The sequence below is a fragment of the Chelonia mydas genome, chromosome 4, assembly GCF_015237465.2.
Source record: "Chelonia mydas isolate rCheMyd1 chromosome 4, rCheMyd1.pri.v2, whole genome shotgun sequence".
Lineage (NCBI taxonomy): Eukaryota > Metazoa > Chordata > Testudines > Cheloniidae > Chelonia > Chelonia mydas.
This window is the reverse complement of record NC_057852.1, coordinates 15475279-15491160: the sequence shown is the minus strand read 5'-3', so window position 1 is coordinate 15491160 and position 15882 is coordinate 15475279. Positions and strand designations below refer to the sequence as shown.

The window sequence follows — 15882 nt, the reverse complement described above, 5'->3', positions numbered from 1 at the left end:
TGTCGGTTTTCTATAAAACTAGTCCAGCAGCACTGGGAGTTCACTTTAAACCCTTTCCTGCCAACTGCACTCCTAGGACTCAATCTTGTAACTGATAGCATGCAACTCGAGTGCTAAGTGCAGGCAGGGCCCCATTAACTTTATGAGGCTCACAGCAATCTGCCTGTGCACTGTCAATTGCAGAATAATAGTATTTGTCAGCCTTCCTTGAAATACTCCCTTGAATGCCAGTATCCTACACATTAGACATTGTGCCTCACATACCTAGTGTCTTACGCAACAGGAAGGAATTTAATAATAAATACCTAAGAATGAGTGTCTCTCTCTCCTTGTGTCTTACAATGAAATCTGGCACTAAAATATAAGCACGGAGGCAAGGAGAATAGAAATCCAGTTCTCCCTTCAGTCAATCCTTCCACCTCAAACACATAAATTTTTCAGATTAAATCCATCCCGTTGAAAATCACATTCCTGTCTGAAAATTGCATACCTGTAAGTTACACTTAAGATAACGATAACTGTCAGGAGTTACAGAAATAAATGTATTTTACTCTGATGTTTCAAGGTTTTAACTTTATTTTAGTTTGCTCTATTTTCCCTGTGATGCCCATCAGTTACACTCTAATCCTAGAACAGGGTCTGCTAGCATGGGCCCATGCTTCACCCTCTGATATCAATGGGATAGAATAAGGATGCGTGGGCCTCAGCCTGGGGAAACATGCTAGCAATGCCCATGCTAGGAGCAAGGTTTTAAGCCCTGATTCTGCCAATACCTAGGCACCCGAGTAACTGGCACTCATGAGCTACTCAGCTGTGCAAAGTTACTCCCACACCTAAATGTTTGCCTGAGGGCCTTAATCAGTTTCTCATGGAAAAACCCTTATGCATACCTAGTGCTCGCTCTGAAGCCCATTTGACTTTAAAAACCTCTAGATCAGGCCCTTGAACTTCATCAGAGGAGCAGAAAACCCCTCAGAGCACATTTTAAATGCAATTTCGTTTTGTTCGTATAATTTTACGCTGTGTTGTTTTCTGTTTACACATCAGATCACACACCTTTTTCAAAAATAAATGGGTTGGGTTTTTGTTTTAAACTCAGGCCATACTACCTTAAGAAACTGGATTATTTTTTCCAAAATGGAATGGACAGCCAGCCTTTACCCTGCAGAAATGCCACACACTTCAGGAGGAAAACGGGGGTAAGGGGGGCGTTTTACAAAATCTGTTTCCCCCAGATTTATACGATCCCACCACATCCCCCTCCGGAGGAAACTTACTTGTGACACCACTTTGAACGCCAGGCAAAGCAACACACTTCAATTCTCCACACCTTCTTTCGGTGACAGCCCTGAGCGTGGCTGTGATCAAAGGAAACGGGAGGGGGCAGGTAACGTGGAAGTAAAAACAATCACTTGCCCACAGGTGAGAGCTGAGTTTCTCTGCCTCTTGCCCTTCCTGGGCCCACACTCGGTGTGACTCCGGCCTGACTCATCCCGGGAGAGCAGGGGAGTGCTCGTGCCTGCGAGAGGGGAGGAGCTGGGGGGGTGGCTGGGCGGAGCAGAGGCGAGCAGGTGAAACTGACTCCAGGAGGAACTTTATCAGGGACTGGTCTCAAGGAGAAGGGCGAGCGTCTCCCTGCCGTTCCAGCACCTGCCCAGGAGAGGGGGTGCAGGCAGGGCGCCATGCTGGGCTCGCTGGGCAGGGCGAGGTGACAGCCCCCCGCTGCTGCGCCGGCCTGCCGGGGGCTGCCCTGCCCGGGTGTCAATGACCCGCACCGAGAGACGGGCGCCGAGCCATGGCCAGGGAGCTGAGCCAGGAGGAGCTGCTGGATTTCCTCTGCCAGGCCGGGGGCCGAGTGACCAACGCCGCCTTGCTGGGGCACTTCAAGCGCTTCCTGCGGGACCCCGGGGCGGCCGGGCAGGTGCAGCAGCGCCGGGAGCAGTTCAAGAGCTTGGTGAACTCGCTGGCCACGGTGAAGCAGGAGGCGGGCGGCGGCCCCAAGTACGTGGTGCTGAGGAGAAGGTACCGGGACCTGCTGGGCGAGGAGCTGAGGCCACCTGCCGCGGAGCCGCCCCCAGGGCCCGGGCGGTGCCAGGGGCAGGGCCTGGCCGGTGCGCCCCCAGGGAAGGAGGCGGCTCCTCCAGCCGCCCCGCCAGGGAGCGGAGCGGGCTCCCCGGGAGGCCGGGGGAGCGGGGCGCACGGCGGGCTCCGGGAGCAGCAGCGCCCGGCCCCCCGCGGCCGCCTCCCCCGGGATCATCCCCGCTCCTGCCCGGGCGGAGCTGGCCGGGGGGCTCCCGGCCTCCCCCAGGCTGAGTCAGGGAGGCAGGGAGCGGAGCCGCCTCCTGCCCCGGCTCGGGCCGCGGGTGGCCAGGGGCACCCCCCGGAGCGCTGCGCCCCGGGCCCGGAGCTGCGCCGGGCTGCCCCGCACGCCCTCCCCGGGGCGCCCCGGGCTCCCGGCCCCTGCGCTCCCGCCTGGCTCCAGCAGCAGCGGACCCAGGAATGGGTGGAGAGGAGCCGAGGTGCGGGGCAGGCGGCCCGGGACAGCTGGTCCGCTCCTCGCTCGGCCGACGGCAGCTGCCCGGCCCCGGCCCGGGCGCTCCCCGAGGGCGGCTGGAGGTGCCCCCCGCCCATCTTCAGGAGCATCCGCTGCCAGCTGGCCCTGCAGGACCTGGAGGATTTCGTGGAGCAGGCGAGCCTTGGGAGCGAAGGGGGCAGCGAGGGTGGCACCGGCAGCGAGGGGAGCGACTCCCCGCAGGAGGCGGGGGACACGGCTGCCAGCCCCGCCGGGGGAGCAGGCCAAGGGCCCAGGGACCCAGGGGTGCTAGCCTCGCGCTGCCAGCCGCTCAGCAACGGGGCCCCCAGCCACCGCTACCTCCGCAGCAAGGGCAGGGCCAACGGGCAGGTGGTGGAGGTGAATGGCACCGCGCCCTGCACCCGCCACTCCTTCAGGAGCAAGAGCGCCCAGGAGAGGAGCAGGGTGTCCTCCTCCGAGGATGAGCTGAGGGCCCAGGACCAGGGGAGGAGAGGTCGGCGCCCCCGGAGGTCCAGGAAGATGGCCAAGGGGGCAATATTGGCTTCCCCAGGTGTGGACACTCCCATTACGTTCCAGTTCTTGGGCTCTGTGCAAAGACAGACTTGTGTGCCTGCAGAGGAGGTGCTGCCCGTCCCGCACAGACCTTTGGACTCCAGGCCCTCCTCTGTGCCGCTAGACCCCAGGGAACACAACTGGATCGTCATGGTGGCTGCTGGCTCCTGGGTGCAGGTCCGGGCGCTCTTCCTGGAAGATCCCCAGCTTGCTTTGCAGAGGGACTTTATTTCGGGCTACACCGCACTCCACTGGATCGCCAAACATGGAGCCAACCAAGTGCTCCAGGACTTGGTCAGCGGGGCCGAGAAAGCGGGCACCCCCCTGGATGTGAATGTGAAGTCCAGCTGTGGCTACACCCCATTGCACCTCGCGGCCATCCATGGACACCAGAGGATCATGAAGCTGCTGGTCCAGAAGTTGAACTCCAAGGTCCATGTGAGGGACAGCAGTGGAAAGAGGCCTTGGCAATACCTGAGCAGCTCAACCTCTGGAGAAGTGTGGCAGCTGCTGGGGGCTCCAAAGGGCAAGACAATCTTCCCTATCCAGCCCTTAGTCAGACATGCCTCGCCCCCCAGAAAGGCCAAGAGCCAGGAGGTGGCCAGGAGCATCAGTAGGAAAACCTCCCTCGCAGCCTGCCTGAAACCAAAGCACATGAAATGGAAAATGGCTACCAAGTACCCTGCCCTGAGGGAGCGGGAGGAGTATAGCGACTGACAAGGCAGCAGAGTTACCCCAAGGTGGGGACCACATGTACAAGCCTTGAGTATTTGGTACAGAGCCCTTCTAGGCAGGTTGGTTTGCACAATGTGGGGTCAGTCTAGAGGTGGAGGAGAGGGGGCACTTTCTGGTTAACTTAGACTCTTACACTTGAACTACTTGGGGATCCTTTTCTGGCCTATTTTTAATAGAAAATCCATCTAGAAACCTTCTGTCCAGTGAGCTAATGCTGTGACAACTCCCTGCCATATGAGACCACCAACTTTGGGAGGCAGCTGGGGGCACTCGCTCCCTGAAGCTTAGCCATGACCCCTACTTGAGATCTCAGACTACTGGCCCCTAGTTCAGGCGGTTAGTCTCAGAAGCAGTTCTTTAGATGCTGGAGTAAGTAGTGATCACAGGAAGAAAAGATTTGAGAAAACCCTAAATCATCCCTATCTGACCTGGCCTCCAGATTGAAACCAAGAGCAGAGAGTGAGCCAAAAGTCACCTTCAGGTACTTCCTGCTGTGGAGGGAGGCACAGATCATCACCAAAACAATAACAGAAATATTCACGTGTCGGGGGAAGGGGGTGGTGATAAAGCTATTAAATTGGAACATCATGTGCACTACACTAGTTGTACAGACAAATAATTCATGTTAGCAGCCAAGGGTGTGTGAGGAGAGAATGGAGACTCTTCCCTTGGGAATGTTAATGAGAGAGATGAAGAATCCCTGGCACAGTCCTCATCCTAGAGACCCAACCTTTAAAGCTGCTTTGATGAACATCCAAGACTTGTTTCAGTGTAGATCAAAAGAGTGACTGAAAAAGGCACTGTCACAAAGATGGGAAATATGGCTAATCTATTTAAAAAACAATGTTTTTAAATTAACAAGGTTCATAAAGCTTTTTTTTTTTTTTTAATAATGTGCATTCATTAGTCATTCGTCATGCTGCCAGTTAGTGTTAAAACATTTTCTGGAAAGAAAATGATCAACAAAGCAGGGTGTCTGATGTTCTTCTTATTCTTTTCATCCACAGCTGAGGACTATTTGCTGGCTTTCACATCTTCCTAACACAACACACACAATCAGCAATCATGCACCTTGGTGCTGGGCTACTCGTCCAAGGCCAGCTTTGTTAGTCCTGTTGCATTTATGCCATCTGCCTGTCTTTCACATTTGCACAGGTAATTATTCCTAAATGCAACTGACTGGTTTTTGATAGTTTTGAAAATTAGATGAATTCTCCATTTGAATATTCTATGCAACAATTTTTTTTTTTTTTGTTCCTTCAGTTTAAAGGAAATATTTCATGGGTCTTAAGCTTTGGAATAATATTTTACAAAACCTAAATTGGGGGGGGGGGGCAAGTTTATATACTGGCCCTTTAACCTCGATGGATTTTAATATTTCAATCAAAGGCTGAACTCACTTTTAAAGCCAAAGAGGTTAAGGAGCGTGTGGCGAGCACCCTGCCGTTTCCAGGGGCCTTTTGTCTGTGAAGTCTCTGGGTGGGATGGAGGTAAGAGCAGACACTCGGGGGTGGGGGGGGGGGGGTGATATTCATTCCAGAACTGGGTCATTCCAAGCCACTCCACGCCCACCTTCTTTACAGTGTTCAGCATCACAGGGTGTGCTAACAGTCTGCTGCTGTACCTCCCTGCTCACTTCAGGGGTGACACTCACCCTGGCACATAAGGTCCTCTTAACGTGCCCCCTCCGCCAAAAAAAAACCCCCAGGGTACGGCATGCTGAGTGGAGCAGGCATGAAGGGAATCTTGTACCTACGCTACATACTGTAGACGGGGGCCCTCAACCAGTCCCTTGAAGGTGGAAGGCCACAATGGCATGAGGGTCAGGGTTACAGACCGAGATTGACATTTATGCAGATTTTTCTATCACGTAGGTTTAGTGGGGCCAAGGCAGCTGTGATCACTTACCTACTTAGTCCCTGACAAATACCCCTGCTGCAGTCAATACTGAGCCTGGGCCTGATTTCCTCCCCTTCCCGCCCCTTGATATGAGTGACGCCTACTTCTAGCATTCACTCCCATGGCCCCTGCTTTATCCTGGCTGTCTCTGTTGGGGGTAGATGAATGGGGCACAGCTACAGTGGACAGGGGAAGGGCCATAGGGGTTGATAAGGGCAGCAGTGAGGTCAGCCATCCACCGAGATGGCTAGGCTCTCCCTAGAAGCCCTGACCCTTCTACCCAGCTGTTCCAAGGCTGCCAGGACACTTGTACACATTGAGGTTTGTGCTCCCTGCCCACTCTGGTGGGCGAACCATGCTCATGTGTGGCAGGCAACAGCCATTACTGCTAGATCAATCACCTGCAGAGGAAGGGCTAGAAACCTTGCCCTTCATCTTACAAAAAATATCCAAACCCACAGGCTTCCATCACCTGAGCTCAAGGTTTTCTCTCCTAAACCACCAGGTGATATCACACAGACCCTGATCCTACAAACGTGCTTAACTTTACTACCATCACTAATCCCAGCCAAGTAGTAAAACCAACTATTTCCCATAACCTATGCCCTATACCCTGTCAGCATGTAACCTCAGGAGCTCTATGAGCATGAATGCACAAAACTTCTGACTTGACTTGACCCATTGCATGGTTTTTTCAGTAGGACAAGGCATGATCTGCCCTGTATTTGCAACCCAAAGGCTGCAGCATCGTAAAGCATTAGTACCAGAAAGTGAAATTGGCTGGAAGTGGAATATACTGAAAGTGACACTGCTGAGTCTATTTTCATTATCCAAGCTGAGCAAACGGCACAAAGTTAAACCAAGAGAGCATAAATAGCAAAGAGCAACTTAGATTTTTAATAGACTAAGATGTTATCCAAAAACAGGGAAGGAACTTTTAAACTGGCTTCTGGAAGTTCAGTCTAGGCAAAAGGAACGGGCCCAGCAAGAATCAGTTACATCTGATAAAAATCAACAGAGCAGAATGGAGAAGAATCATATTAATAAAACTTCAGCTATTAATTCCCTTAAGAAAGTCTCACACGGTAACTAAAAACAAGTATAGTTGAACCTTGAGGTGAAATTCCAAGACGCTGGTGAAGAATGGCTGTATAGTTCTGCCTTGTTAGCCTTTGCTTGGTTATGTTTATATTTCTGTGTACTAAGGGTGAGATTTTTCAAGCAATCGGAGGGAATTAGGTGTCCAATTCAAGGGAACTGGGCACCAGACACCCACAGGTGTTTTTGAAAATCTCAGCTTATATTAATGTTCACATGCAAAACAGCAGCATTTGAATAAAAGCTGAAATCCCTTCCTTCCTGCTCCCAGCCCTTTGCAGCAACTCATTGTATCAGGTATGTGCACTGTTCTGAGTCCCTGCTAACATCAGGTGTAGGACAGGGTTCTGCATCAGCTACAGGAACTCTACTTCTCGGCCAAGACCTTGTTTGAACTTGAAATACTTAAACTACAAGTTTTGATGGACCTCTCCTCCATTAGCTTATCTAGTTTGCTTTTGAACCCAGTGGTACTTTTGGCCTTCACAACATCCCCTGGCTATGAGTTCCACAGGTTAATTGTACAAAGTACTTTTTCCACACAATGCATAATTAACCTGTGGCACTCAGGGCCATGAGCTGAGGTGATGGCTAGAAGTATAACTGGGTTCAAAACACAACTAGGTCATTTCATGGAGAATAGATCCATCAATGGCTATTAGCCAACATGGTTAGGGATGTAACCCCATGCTTGGGGTGTACCTAAACCTCTGACTGAGAGAAGAGGAAGATGGGGTGGATCCACCCAACTGCCCTGTTCTGTACACTCCCCCTGAAGATCTGGTACTGGCTATTGTCAGAGACTGGTACTCTGGATGGACGATTGATCTGACCCAGTATAGCGGTTCTTATGTTCTTAAGTATCTGAAAAAGTGATTGTGTAATGGGAATGCTGACAGAACCTTCACTCAGATGGGGCCAGCAGATGGATCTCTCTGATATTTTACTACAGGATTGTTTATGAGCCCAGTGGCTGCTGACATTAATAATACCTAGCTCTTATGACACCTTTTTTAAAGCATTCAGTCATTTCATATAGGCACAGAAATTCACTTCACCCACAAAGTCTGAGTAGTCAGGCTTTCTGCAGGCAAAGTCTACAGGAGTGAAGAGGGTGAAATCCATCCTTCAACCTATAGGTACAGCATGGGGTCACAGGACAGTTCCCTCCCCTCCCCACTCCCCCTTAGCTAGCAATCCAGCCTATAGTCTGGAGTAGCTGCTACAACTGCAGCACCTTTCCTCTCCAGGATCTAGGGTCAGCAGCTCTGTGGATCGAAGAGCATCCCCCCTCCCCCCCACACACAACATGCAGAGTGTGGGGATTCCCTAGAACCCCCATGTCCATCCCTCTCACAGGGTGCAAACATGAGGCTTCTGGGGTGCATTTCACATGCAAAGAGTTAAACGGATTTTGCAATGAAAGGGAAAAATCCTGACGCTGTTGAAGTCAACGGGAGATTTGCCATTGACTTTAGCAGAGCCAGGATTTCACCCACCATTTCTAGAGTCTATGGCAACAGATTTGACGGCTGCATCCTGGTGCTGCTGCCAGCCCAGTCTGAGAAGCAAGTTCTAAGGAAACTCCCCTTCAGGCTGTTCAAAATGCTGCTTTATCTTGGGCAAGAACCTGTGATGAAGCTCAAGCCAGAAAGATCCCAGCTTGTTTTCCAGAGCCGGGGAGCATACAAGGCGGTCCAGTTAAACTTGCTGCCCCTTTATGTATAAAACTGAGCAAGCTTCCCATGAAGCCATTGAGACACATGAACACGGAACGCCCGCATACAGTCACTTTTCAGATTAGAACGACACTAGCAAGAGATGAATGAAAACCGCCTAGACAAGACAGAGCCTTTCGGCTTTGCGAGAGTCCATGTAAATGGTAAGCTGCTCTCAAAGTGCTAAGTGTAGGCTCTGAATCAAAGGACTCCATGCTGGTAATGTACTGTCTTGTCTTAGCTCTATTTTTATGAGCAGGGGGCTGGGGCCAATGACTGGGGACTACCTCAGAAGTGGTGAGCTCTCAGTACCACAAATATCCTGAGAGGTTTTAGTGCAACTGGAAAATGGTTCCTGTGCAAAGAAATACAGTTAAACCTTCCCAATTCCCCTTTCATGACTAGGGCAACAAGGAGTCCGGTGGCACCTTTCAGACTAACAGATTTATTTGGGGCATAAGCTTTCGTGGGTAAAAAATCCACTTCTTCAGATGCATGGACTGAAAATTACAGATGCAGGCATTATTATACTTACACATGAAGAGAAGGGAGTTACCTCATAAGTGGAGAACCAGTGTTGGCAGGGCCAATTCAATCAGGGTGGATGTAGTCCATGACTAGGAGATTCTTCGCATATTAACACATTTTGCGAAGCAGAGAGTAAGGGAACAAATGCAATGTGAAGATCTGAATAAATCAAGGAAACTGCCTCACAGAACGTACTTTCTTCTTTGACTGTGACAAGTGCTGTTTGGTTTAAATGATTTATGCCGGTACTTGGTGGTGCACTAGTGAAGGTATTGCCTCTTTTGAATGAGCAGTGGTTCCTTAAGTGCGGGAAGCCTCATTACAGCTCTTTAGATCTTGTTAAAATCATAGGTTGAGATGACAGGGCTGTTGTGAAAATAACTAGAGTGGCAGGTTAGGAATGTGAGCATTAGCAAGGCTTCGTTGTACAAATAACAGGGCAGTAACCAGTGGCACCAAGTCTCAGAGCCCCGGTCAGGTGACTCAGGCTTGCAGGGCTAAAAATATCAATATAGATGTTCGGGCTTGGGCTGGAGCCTGGGCCCGGAGACCTCTCCCCCCCTTGAGGGAGTCTCAGAGACCAAGCTCCAGCCTGAGCCCCGTGAGTCCGAGTCAGCTGACCCAGGCCAGCCCTGGACACGCCGCTGGGTTATTGCAGTGTAGGCATACCCTGGTGGGCTAGATTGAGGCTAGCCTTTCTGAGTGGGATTTGCAAGAATGCTTAAGTGACTTAGAAGCACAAATCCCACAGAAAATCTATGGGACTTGTGCTCCTACATCACTCAGGTCCAGATCCTCTAAGGTACTTGTGTGCCTAACTCACTGAGGATCTGGGCTCTGGGGACTTTGGAAAAGCCCGTCCTCTATGGACGCACAGGGTAAAGAGAGAGAGTAAACCTCCTTCCCCACTTGCATGGGCCATGTGTTGCCAGCCAGAAGTGCAGCTCCTGAATATGGGGGGAAGCACAGGGGCTGCTATCAAGTTGCTTCCCCACTCCCCCTCCGAGCAGCTTGTCTAAAAGGGCGGGGATAGCAGGAAGAGCCAGGGTCACCCCTCCCACACACCAGCTGGTGGAGCTGCATGGCCTTATGCTGCACCTTTTAAAGCGACAGAGCAAGTTTACACCCTGACACAGGACAATGTGGGAGCTCCAGGAGGGATCAATAACTAGAACTGTTTGAAAAACAGGAAAACCATTTTGCAAAAAAGTTTAAGATCTTGAAGTGGTTTCAGTTATGTTGGGTCTGAAGCAGCTCCACCTTTCGTGGTATTTCTCAATGTGGTTGTCAGAGTTTCTTGTATATCAAAATGCACATTTTCTTACCAGGCTTTTAGTAAGTGGAAAAATCTCAATAATTATTTTTTAAAAGTTCTATAAAATTAAAAGCATTATGGAAAATTTGGGGGAGGGCAGGAGAACCAGAATGTTTCAATGACAGTGATTTTTCATGAGAAGTTTCACTTTTGAAAAAAGACCATTCTGGAACAAAGAAATGTCTGCTGTGAAACATTTCAACCAGGTTTATAAATAACCATTTTGGGCTAAGGGTGAGTTGAGATCTGGAATATGAGCTGGGGCAGCTCCGAGTCACTGCACGGGGATGCAGGAGATGGGAGTTTGCAGGTGATAGGACAATGAGGGAGGCACATTGCTGATTATAGGAAAGCAGCTGTGAAACTGAAAAGAAAAAGTTGTTCTAATAATATTATTTTAAAAGAGGAAACCGCAGGGAAGGGCAGGAAAGAAGGTGAAAATGAGCAAGCCTTTCCCCTAATATGAATATGCAATTCAAACCTTTTAAGCCACTAAAGCACAGCTGAAAAATGATACAATTTCATGCACAAATCTAGTGTTTTCCTTGGCCATCTGTCAATATTAGCAGACACACGTCGACATCACTTGTGCTACACACTTGTTCAGAACACAAAGTGCTTCTGACATGTGATTTGGCATTAAGGTCTCGCTATGGCTATTGACCACAGTGAAGAGAGCGCTTCCTGATGCCGTAAGGTGTGTGTATTCACTACACCTACATATACAACCCCGATTAGAAAACCTCCAGGGGCTGCGCCTCAGAAGGTGTGAATTGTCACAGCTCCTTTGTAGTCAGTGGGCCTGTAACTATACCATCTGAGGATCTGGCAAGCAGTTCTTGGGCACGAAACATTGCAAATACATCGTCTAGTATCTGACTGTCACTGGGGGCACAGAAGTCAATGGAGCTGCTCATGTGAATAAGGGTAGGTATGTGTGCACGTTTGCAGATTAGGCCCTTAGATCAGATGATCAGGATTTCAAACAACAGAGGTAATTTTCAGTAGCATTGATCACTCCCTCTCCTCTCCTCCGTCATGGAAATATCCACCTGAGAGGATCTTGTGCATAGAAAACCCTCCTTCAGGGATCCTCTGTGGGAAATGAGGCCATGTGGCCTTGGAGAAAAATTGCAAGGATGAGCCACTCCGAGACACCAGCAGGTAGGAGCACCTGCAGAAGCAGCTAAAGTAGGAACCTTCAGACCTTCAGAGAATGTTCTACGGTTTTGACAGAACTCTCTCTGCCCTGTGCTGATTGGCTGTTTGCTCCATCCCTCTCTCTTTCACAGTCTTTTTACCTCTTGTTCCCTCAACACCTGCCCTGTCCCCCTCACCCCTTCAGCATCCCCTCTGTCTTCCCCTTTCTTTCCTTTTAGTTGATCCCCTCCTAACTGAAAACTACCCCCAAAAATCAATACCATTGTGGAACTAGCAGGACAGTGGCTGCTATCACATAGTTCACTCTGCCTGTGTGCTCTACCCCTTCTCCCACCCTGTGTCTGTCTTGTCTATTTAGATTGCAAGTTCTTCAGGGCCATTTACTATTGTTTGTAGAGTGCCTTGCATGACAAGCTCCATTCTTGGCCAGTCCGTAGGCACTACAGTAATAAACATGGAGTACGAATAATAAAAGTAGAAAATGGAGAGGCTCCCTCAAGAAAGTAATATTGGCCAGCTGATCTGGTCTCATGTCATGGACCTTGGAGGCCAGCACTCTGTTAAAGAAATGGGGATTAGGTAATCAAGTGTGCATAGCACTTTAAAGGAGAGTTACAAGTGGATGGCATAAAGAGATTCCAATTTCAAATCTCCCACAGGCCGTAGATATTCTACAGATCACACTAGTCATGCAAAAAAATAAGTAAATAAAAAAAAATCCATACTTGGCAAATAGACTTTTTGCCTTACTCACATTTGTGTGGCTGTACCACGAGAAATGGCAATGGACAACAACATGGGGCAGGTTTGGTTTGAGTAAGATTTTTCTATGAAATGCTTTTTATCATCTTGTCTTTTAACATGACGTTATTCCTTATCAGGTGCATTGTGTGCACTCAATAGCGGCAGATAAATGAAAATTGTGCTCTTTAAAATGGCCTCTTGCTGTTTTTACCTAGAAAGGACATAAAAAAACAAAAGTCCCAAGCCCCAGACAGTTAAACAGGTAATTCAGAAGGACTGGTTAGCATTACCTTCCAATGGGTCACAGTTACTGGTCAAAATCCACCCAAAGTCAAAGAAGCTGCCAATCAACACCGGACCCCCGCACAGAATTGTTTATTGGGGTTTTGTGGCCAATCTTATCTTTCAGTTCTCTTGGCATCACACTCCATAGCTCTGCAGAACAGAATGGCAAGTCTGACATAGCAAGTTATTTTACAGTGTCTTATGCGGTGCAGAATCTTCCTTATACAGAAAAGGAGACTAATTAACAAGCAATGTGGATCCCATTATGGATGACAAGGAAACAAATGATCCTGTCTGCACTGCATAGCAATAAAATTCCCACGCAGCACAGAGGAGATGTTATCACAGCTTGACCAAAGTCCTCAGAGCAGTTAGCAAGAGTGCACAAGTACATGGGCTTGTACAGGGAACTGGGAGAATGACTTAGTTCTTGTTTACATGTACAGAAAGGGAAGAGAAAACTCTTACTAAGGAGGGAGGATGAAGGGGAAATGTGGACCCTGTTATTGTCAGACTAGATGATCTAATGACTAGAACTGTATTCACTCCACTAACAAGCACTTCGCAGGAATGGATACCGTAGCTACAGACCATGATGGGGCCTAAAATTGAATGATTTCCCGCCCCCTCCCCCCATTTACAGACACGTGTGTTTCTATCCATGAAATTGCCTAGTTCCCAAAGACTGAAATCAGTCATGGATCGGGTCAATGAGTTTCAGTGTACTCTCCCATTGATATCAGAAACCAATAGATACTGCGGTTATTATTCCTCCCTCCAACACAGCCCTGAAAGCACAGCAATGATCATAATTAATTTAATGGCCTAAGGGCAAGGTCTTCTCTCAGACCAGCCTGGTGGCTCTTGCCTCTGCTTTTCTCTTCTCCCTACTTGCCCAGGTGTCTGCACATTGAGGAGAAGCTGTCGGCACTGAGATCTGCTGCGTGTGAGTTTTAAGGTGCAAATGATTTATTGGCAGCACTTACAGGCCCGAGCCAAGGTGAGGGCCTGTACGGGAGGGAGCTCACCACCTGAGCACCCCATCCCAAAGTAGGGCCCAGCATTGCAGGGGGTCCTTCCATGCTAGCACGCCCTATTGTCTTCTCTGGTTTTGCAGTAGCCTGCAGCTTTCATGGTCCAGTCCCCAGCCAGGTCATCTTTCAACTTCAGTCCCCTCCCGGGGTAATAAAAGTCCAAACCAACCTCGAAACAAATGGTTCTTCCACTCCAGTTGGCCTACTTGCCAGTCTGCCTTCTGGGCTCCATTCTTAGCAGCCATTTTAGTCACTTCCGGGCTACTTTGAAGGCTTTCCCTACTCTGTCAGCTGAACACGGCCTCTCAGGGCTTTCTCCTGGAGATGCTTTTTCCTAGCAGGTTCCCTACTTCCTTGACTCTGGCAGCTTCCCCATGGGACTTCCCTGCTTTTTATAGCCCCCCTACCACAGGGCCTCCTACAGGAGCCTGACTTTATTCCTGTAGTCTCCTCTCCCCTGCCTCCATTTTTATGAGGCCCAGATGTTCATCACGCTAGCCCCTGACACCTTTAGTCCTGCTCCCTCACGCTGGGAGGCAGCCAATTATGGCACCCATTTCCCCTAAAGGGGCCTGCCACTTTGACAGAGCCCCACTGGGGTAGGCACATATAGCGTATTGAAAGACAGGCTCTGCCTTGAAGAGTTGATAGTCTGAATAGACGAGGCAGCCAAAGGTGGAGGGGAGAAACGGAAAGGTCCCTCAGCAGGGCAGCGGCAGAGTCAGGAATACGGTCCTGGTCTCCTGCTGCCTAGTCCAGTGCCCAGAGCACACTGTCCTCTCCAGAGTCTCAACCCTAGCGCAAGGACTGAGTGAGTGGGGTTTGCACAGGGTTTGTTCATGCCGTTCGGATGGGGGAGAGGAAATAACCCCTCAGCTCCCTTAAAAGCCTCCCCCAAAGCACCATCAGAGAGCTACTCCTCAGCCAATTCCACAGCCTCAGCTCCACTGTTGCGGCCCGCATCTGGCCCGCGGGACCGTTCTGCCCAGCCCCTGAGCTCCTGGCTGGGGAGGCTAGCCCCCAGCCCCACCCCCACTGCTCCCCCTCCCTGCAGCTACGCCGCTGTGCGGGCAGCACTCTGAGTGGCGGGGTGGTGCGGCTCCAGACATGCTGCTCTGAGCGGCATGGTAAGGGGGCTGGGGGGTTGGATATGGGGCAGGGAGTCCCAGGGGGCAGTCAGGGGACAGGGAGCAGGGGGTGGTTGGATAGGGCAGAGGTTCGGGGGGGCAGGGGATGGGGAATGGGGGGATTGGATAGGAGGTGGGGTACCAGGGGGCCTGTCAGGGGGCAGGGGTGTGGATAGGGGTCAGGGCAGTCAGGGGACAAGGAGCATGGGGGATTGGATAGGGGGTGGAGTCCCAGGGGGGCAGTTAGGGGTGGGGGGGGTCCCGGGATGGGGTGCTCAGGGGACAAGGAGAAGGGGGTGGTGGATGGGTCGGGGATTCTGAGCGGGGCAGTCAGGGGGCGGGAAGTGGGAGGGGGCGGATGGGGGCAGAGGCCAGGCTGTTTGGGGAAGCACAGCCTTCCCTACCTGGCCCTCCATACAGTTTTGCACTCCCGATGTGGCCCTCGGGCCAAAACGTTTGCCCACCCCTGCTCTACAGGCTAGTATCCCGGATGCTTTTGGCCCAGGCCCAGAGCTTTGACCACCTGCTCTTCTTTCCTCTGCGTAATGATTAGGGTTATTTATTATTTGCATTCTGGAAGCGCCCATGACAGGCTAGGTGCCATATTCACGCACCCTGATGAGGACCCTGTTCCTGCCCCGAAGCTCTCGCCAGCAGCTGCTCAATGTAAGCCAAATGTACAGAAAAGGGGAAGTAACAGGACTCCATCTCTGCAGCAGGAGGCTGGGCAGGGGCCTTAGAGATTACCCCCCTACACACAGACACTTTCTGATGTACAGTGAGTCAGTGTGCCCTAAAGACTCATCTCATGAAGCCTCTCCCAAACCCTGAGGCTGGCCCTGGGCATGGTGATGTGATTATGGAGGGCAGGGATCAGCTACATCTGGGGGAGTGGCAAAAATTGGTTCCCAGGCTCGTCCAAAAATGCTAATGCCTGGCTGTCCCTCCCATGCACCTCAGCTTGGACCTAGGGAGGTGAGACGGGGGCAGGGCTGGAGGGCCCACTCTGGGTAGTGAATCAGGCAGCCAGGCAAGGCCACTTACGAGCCAGCCATATTTGTGCCCTGGCTTTTGGGGAAACACAAGGAGATTCTTCAGATACTTTCCCCGTGTGGGGACAGCAACTGGGTGGAGAGAAGGTGGGGAGAAGGAG

General features: G+C 50.7%; 1 protein-coding gene across 1 annotated transcript; it reads left to right on the top strand.

Moving 5' to 3' along the window:
* The first annotated feature begins 1556 nt into the window (after positions 1 to 1556).
* Positions 1557 to 6874, top strand: SOWAHB (sosondowah ankyrin repeat domain family member B). The gene has a single exon (XM_037896725.2). It carries the CDS (start codon positions 1796 to 1798, stop codon positions 3800 to 3802), a length of 2007 nt encoding a protein of 668 aa, XP_037752653.1. The 5' UTR covers positions 1557 to 1795; the 3' UTR covers positions 3803 to 6874.
* Positions 6875 to 15882: the final 9008 nt, after the last annotated feature.

Bases quoted from the DNA above. Each gene is read 5' to 3' on its own strand.
- SOWAHB (XM_037896725.2), top strand. From the start codon at position 1,796: ATGGCCAGGGAGCTGAGCCAGGAGGAGCTGCTGGATTTCCTCTGCCAG.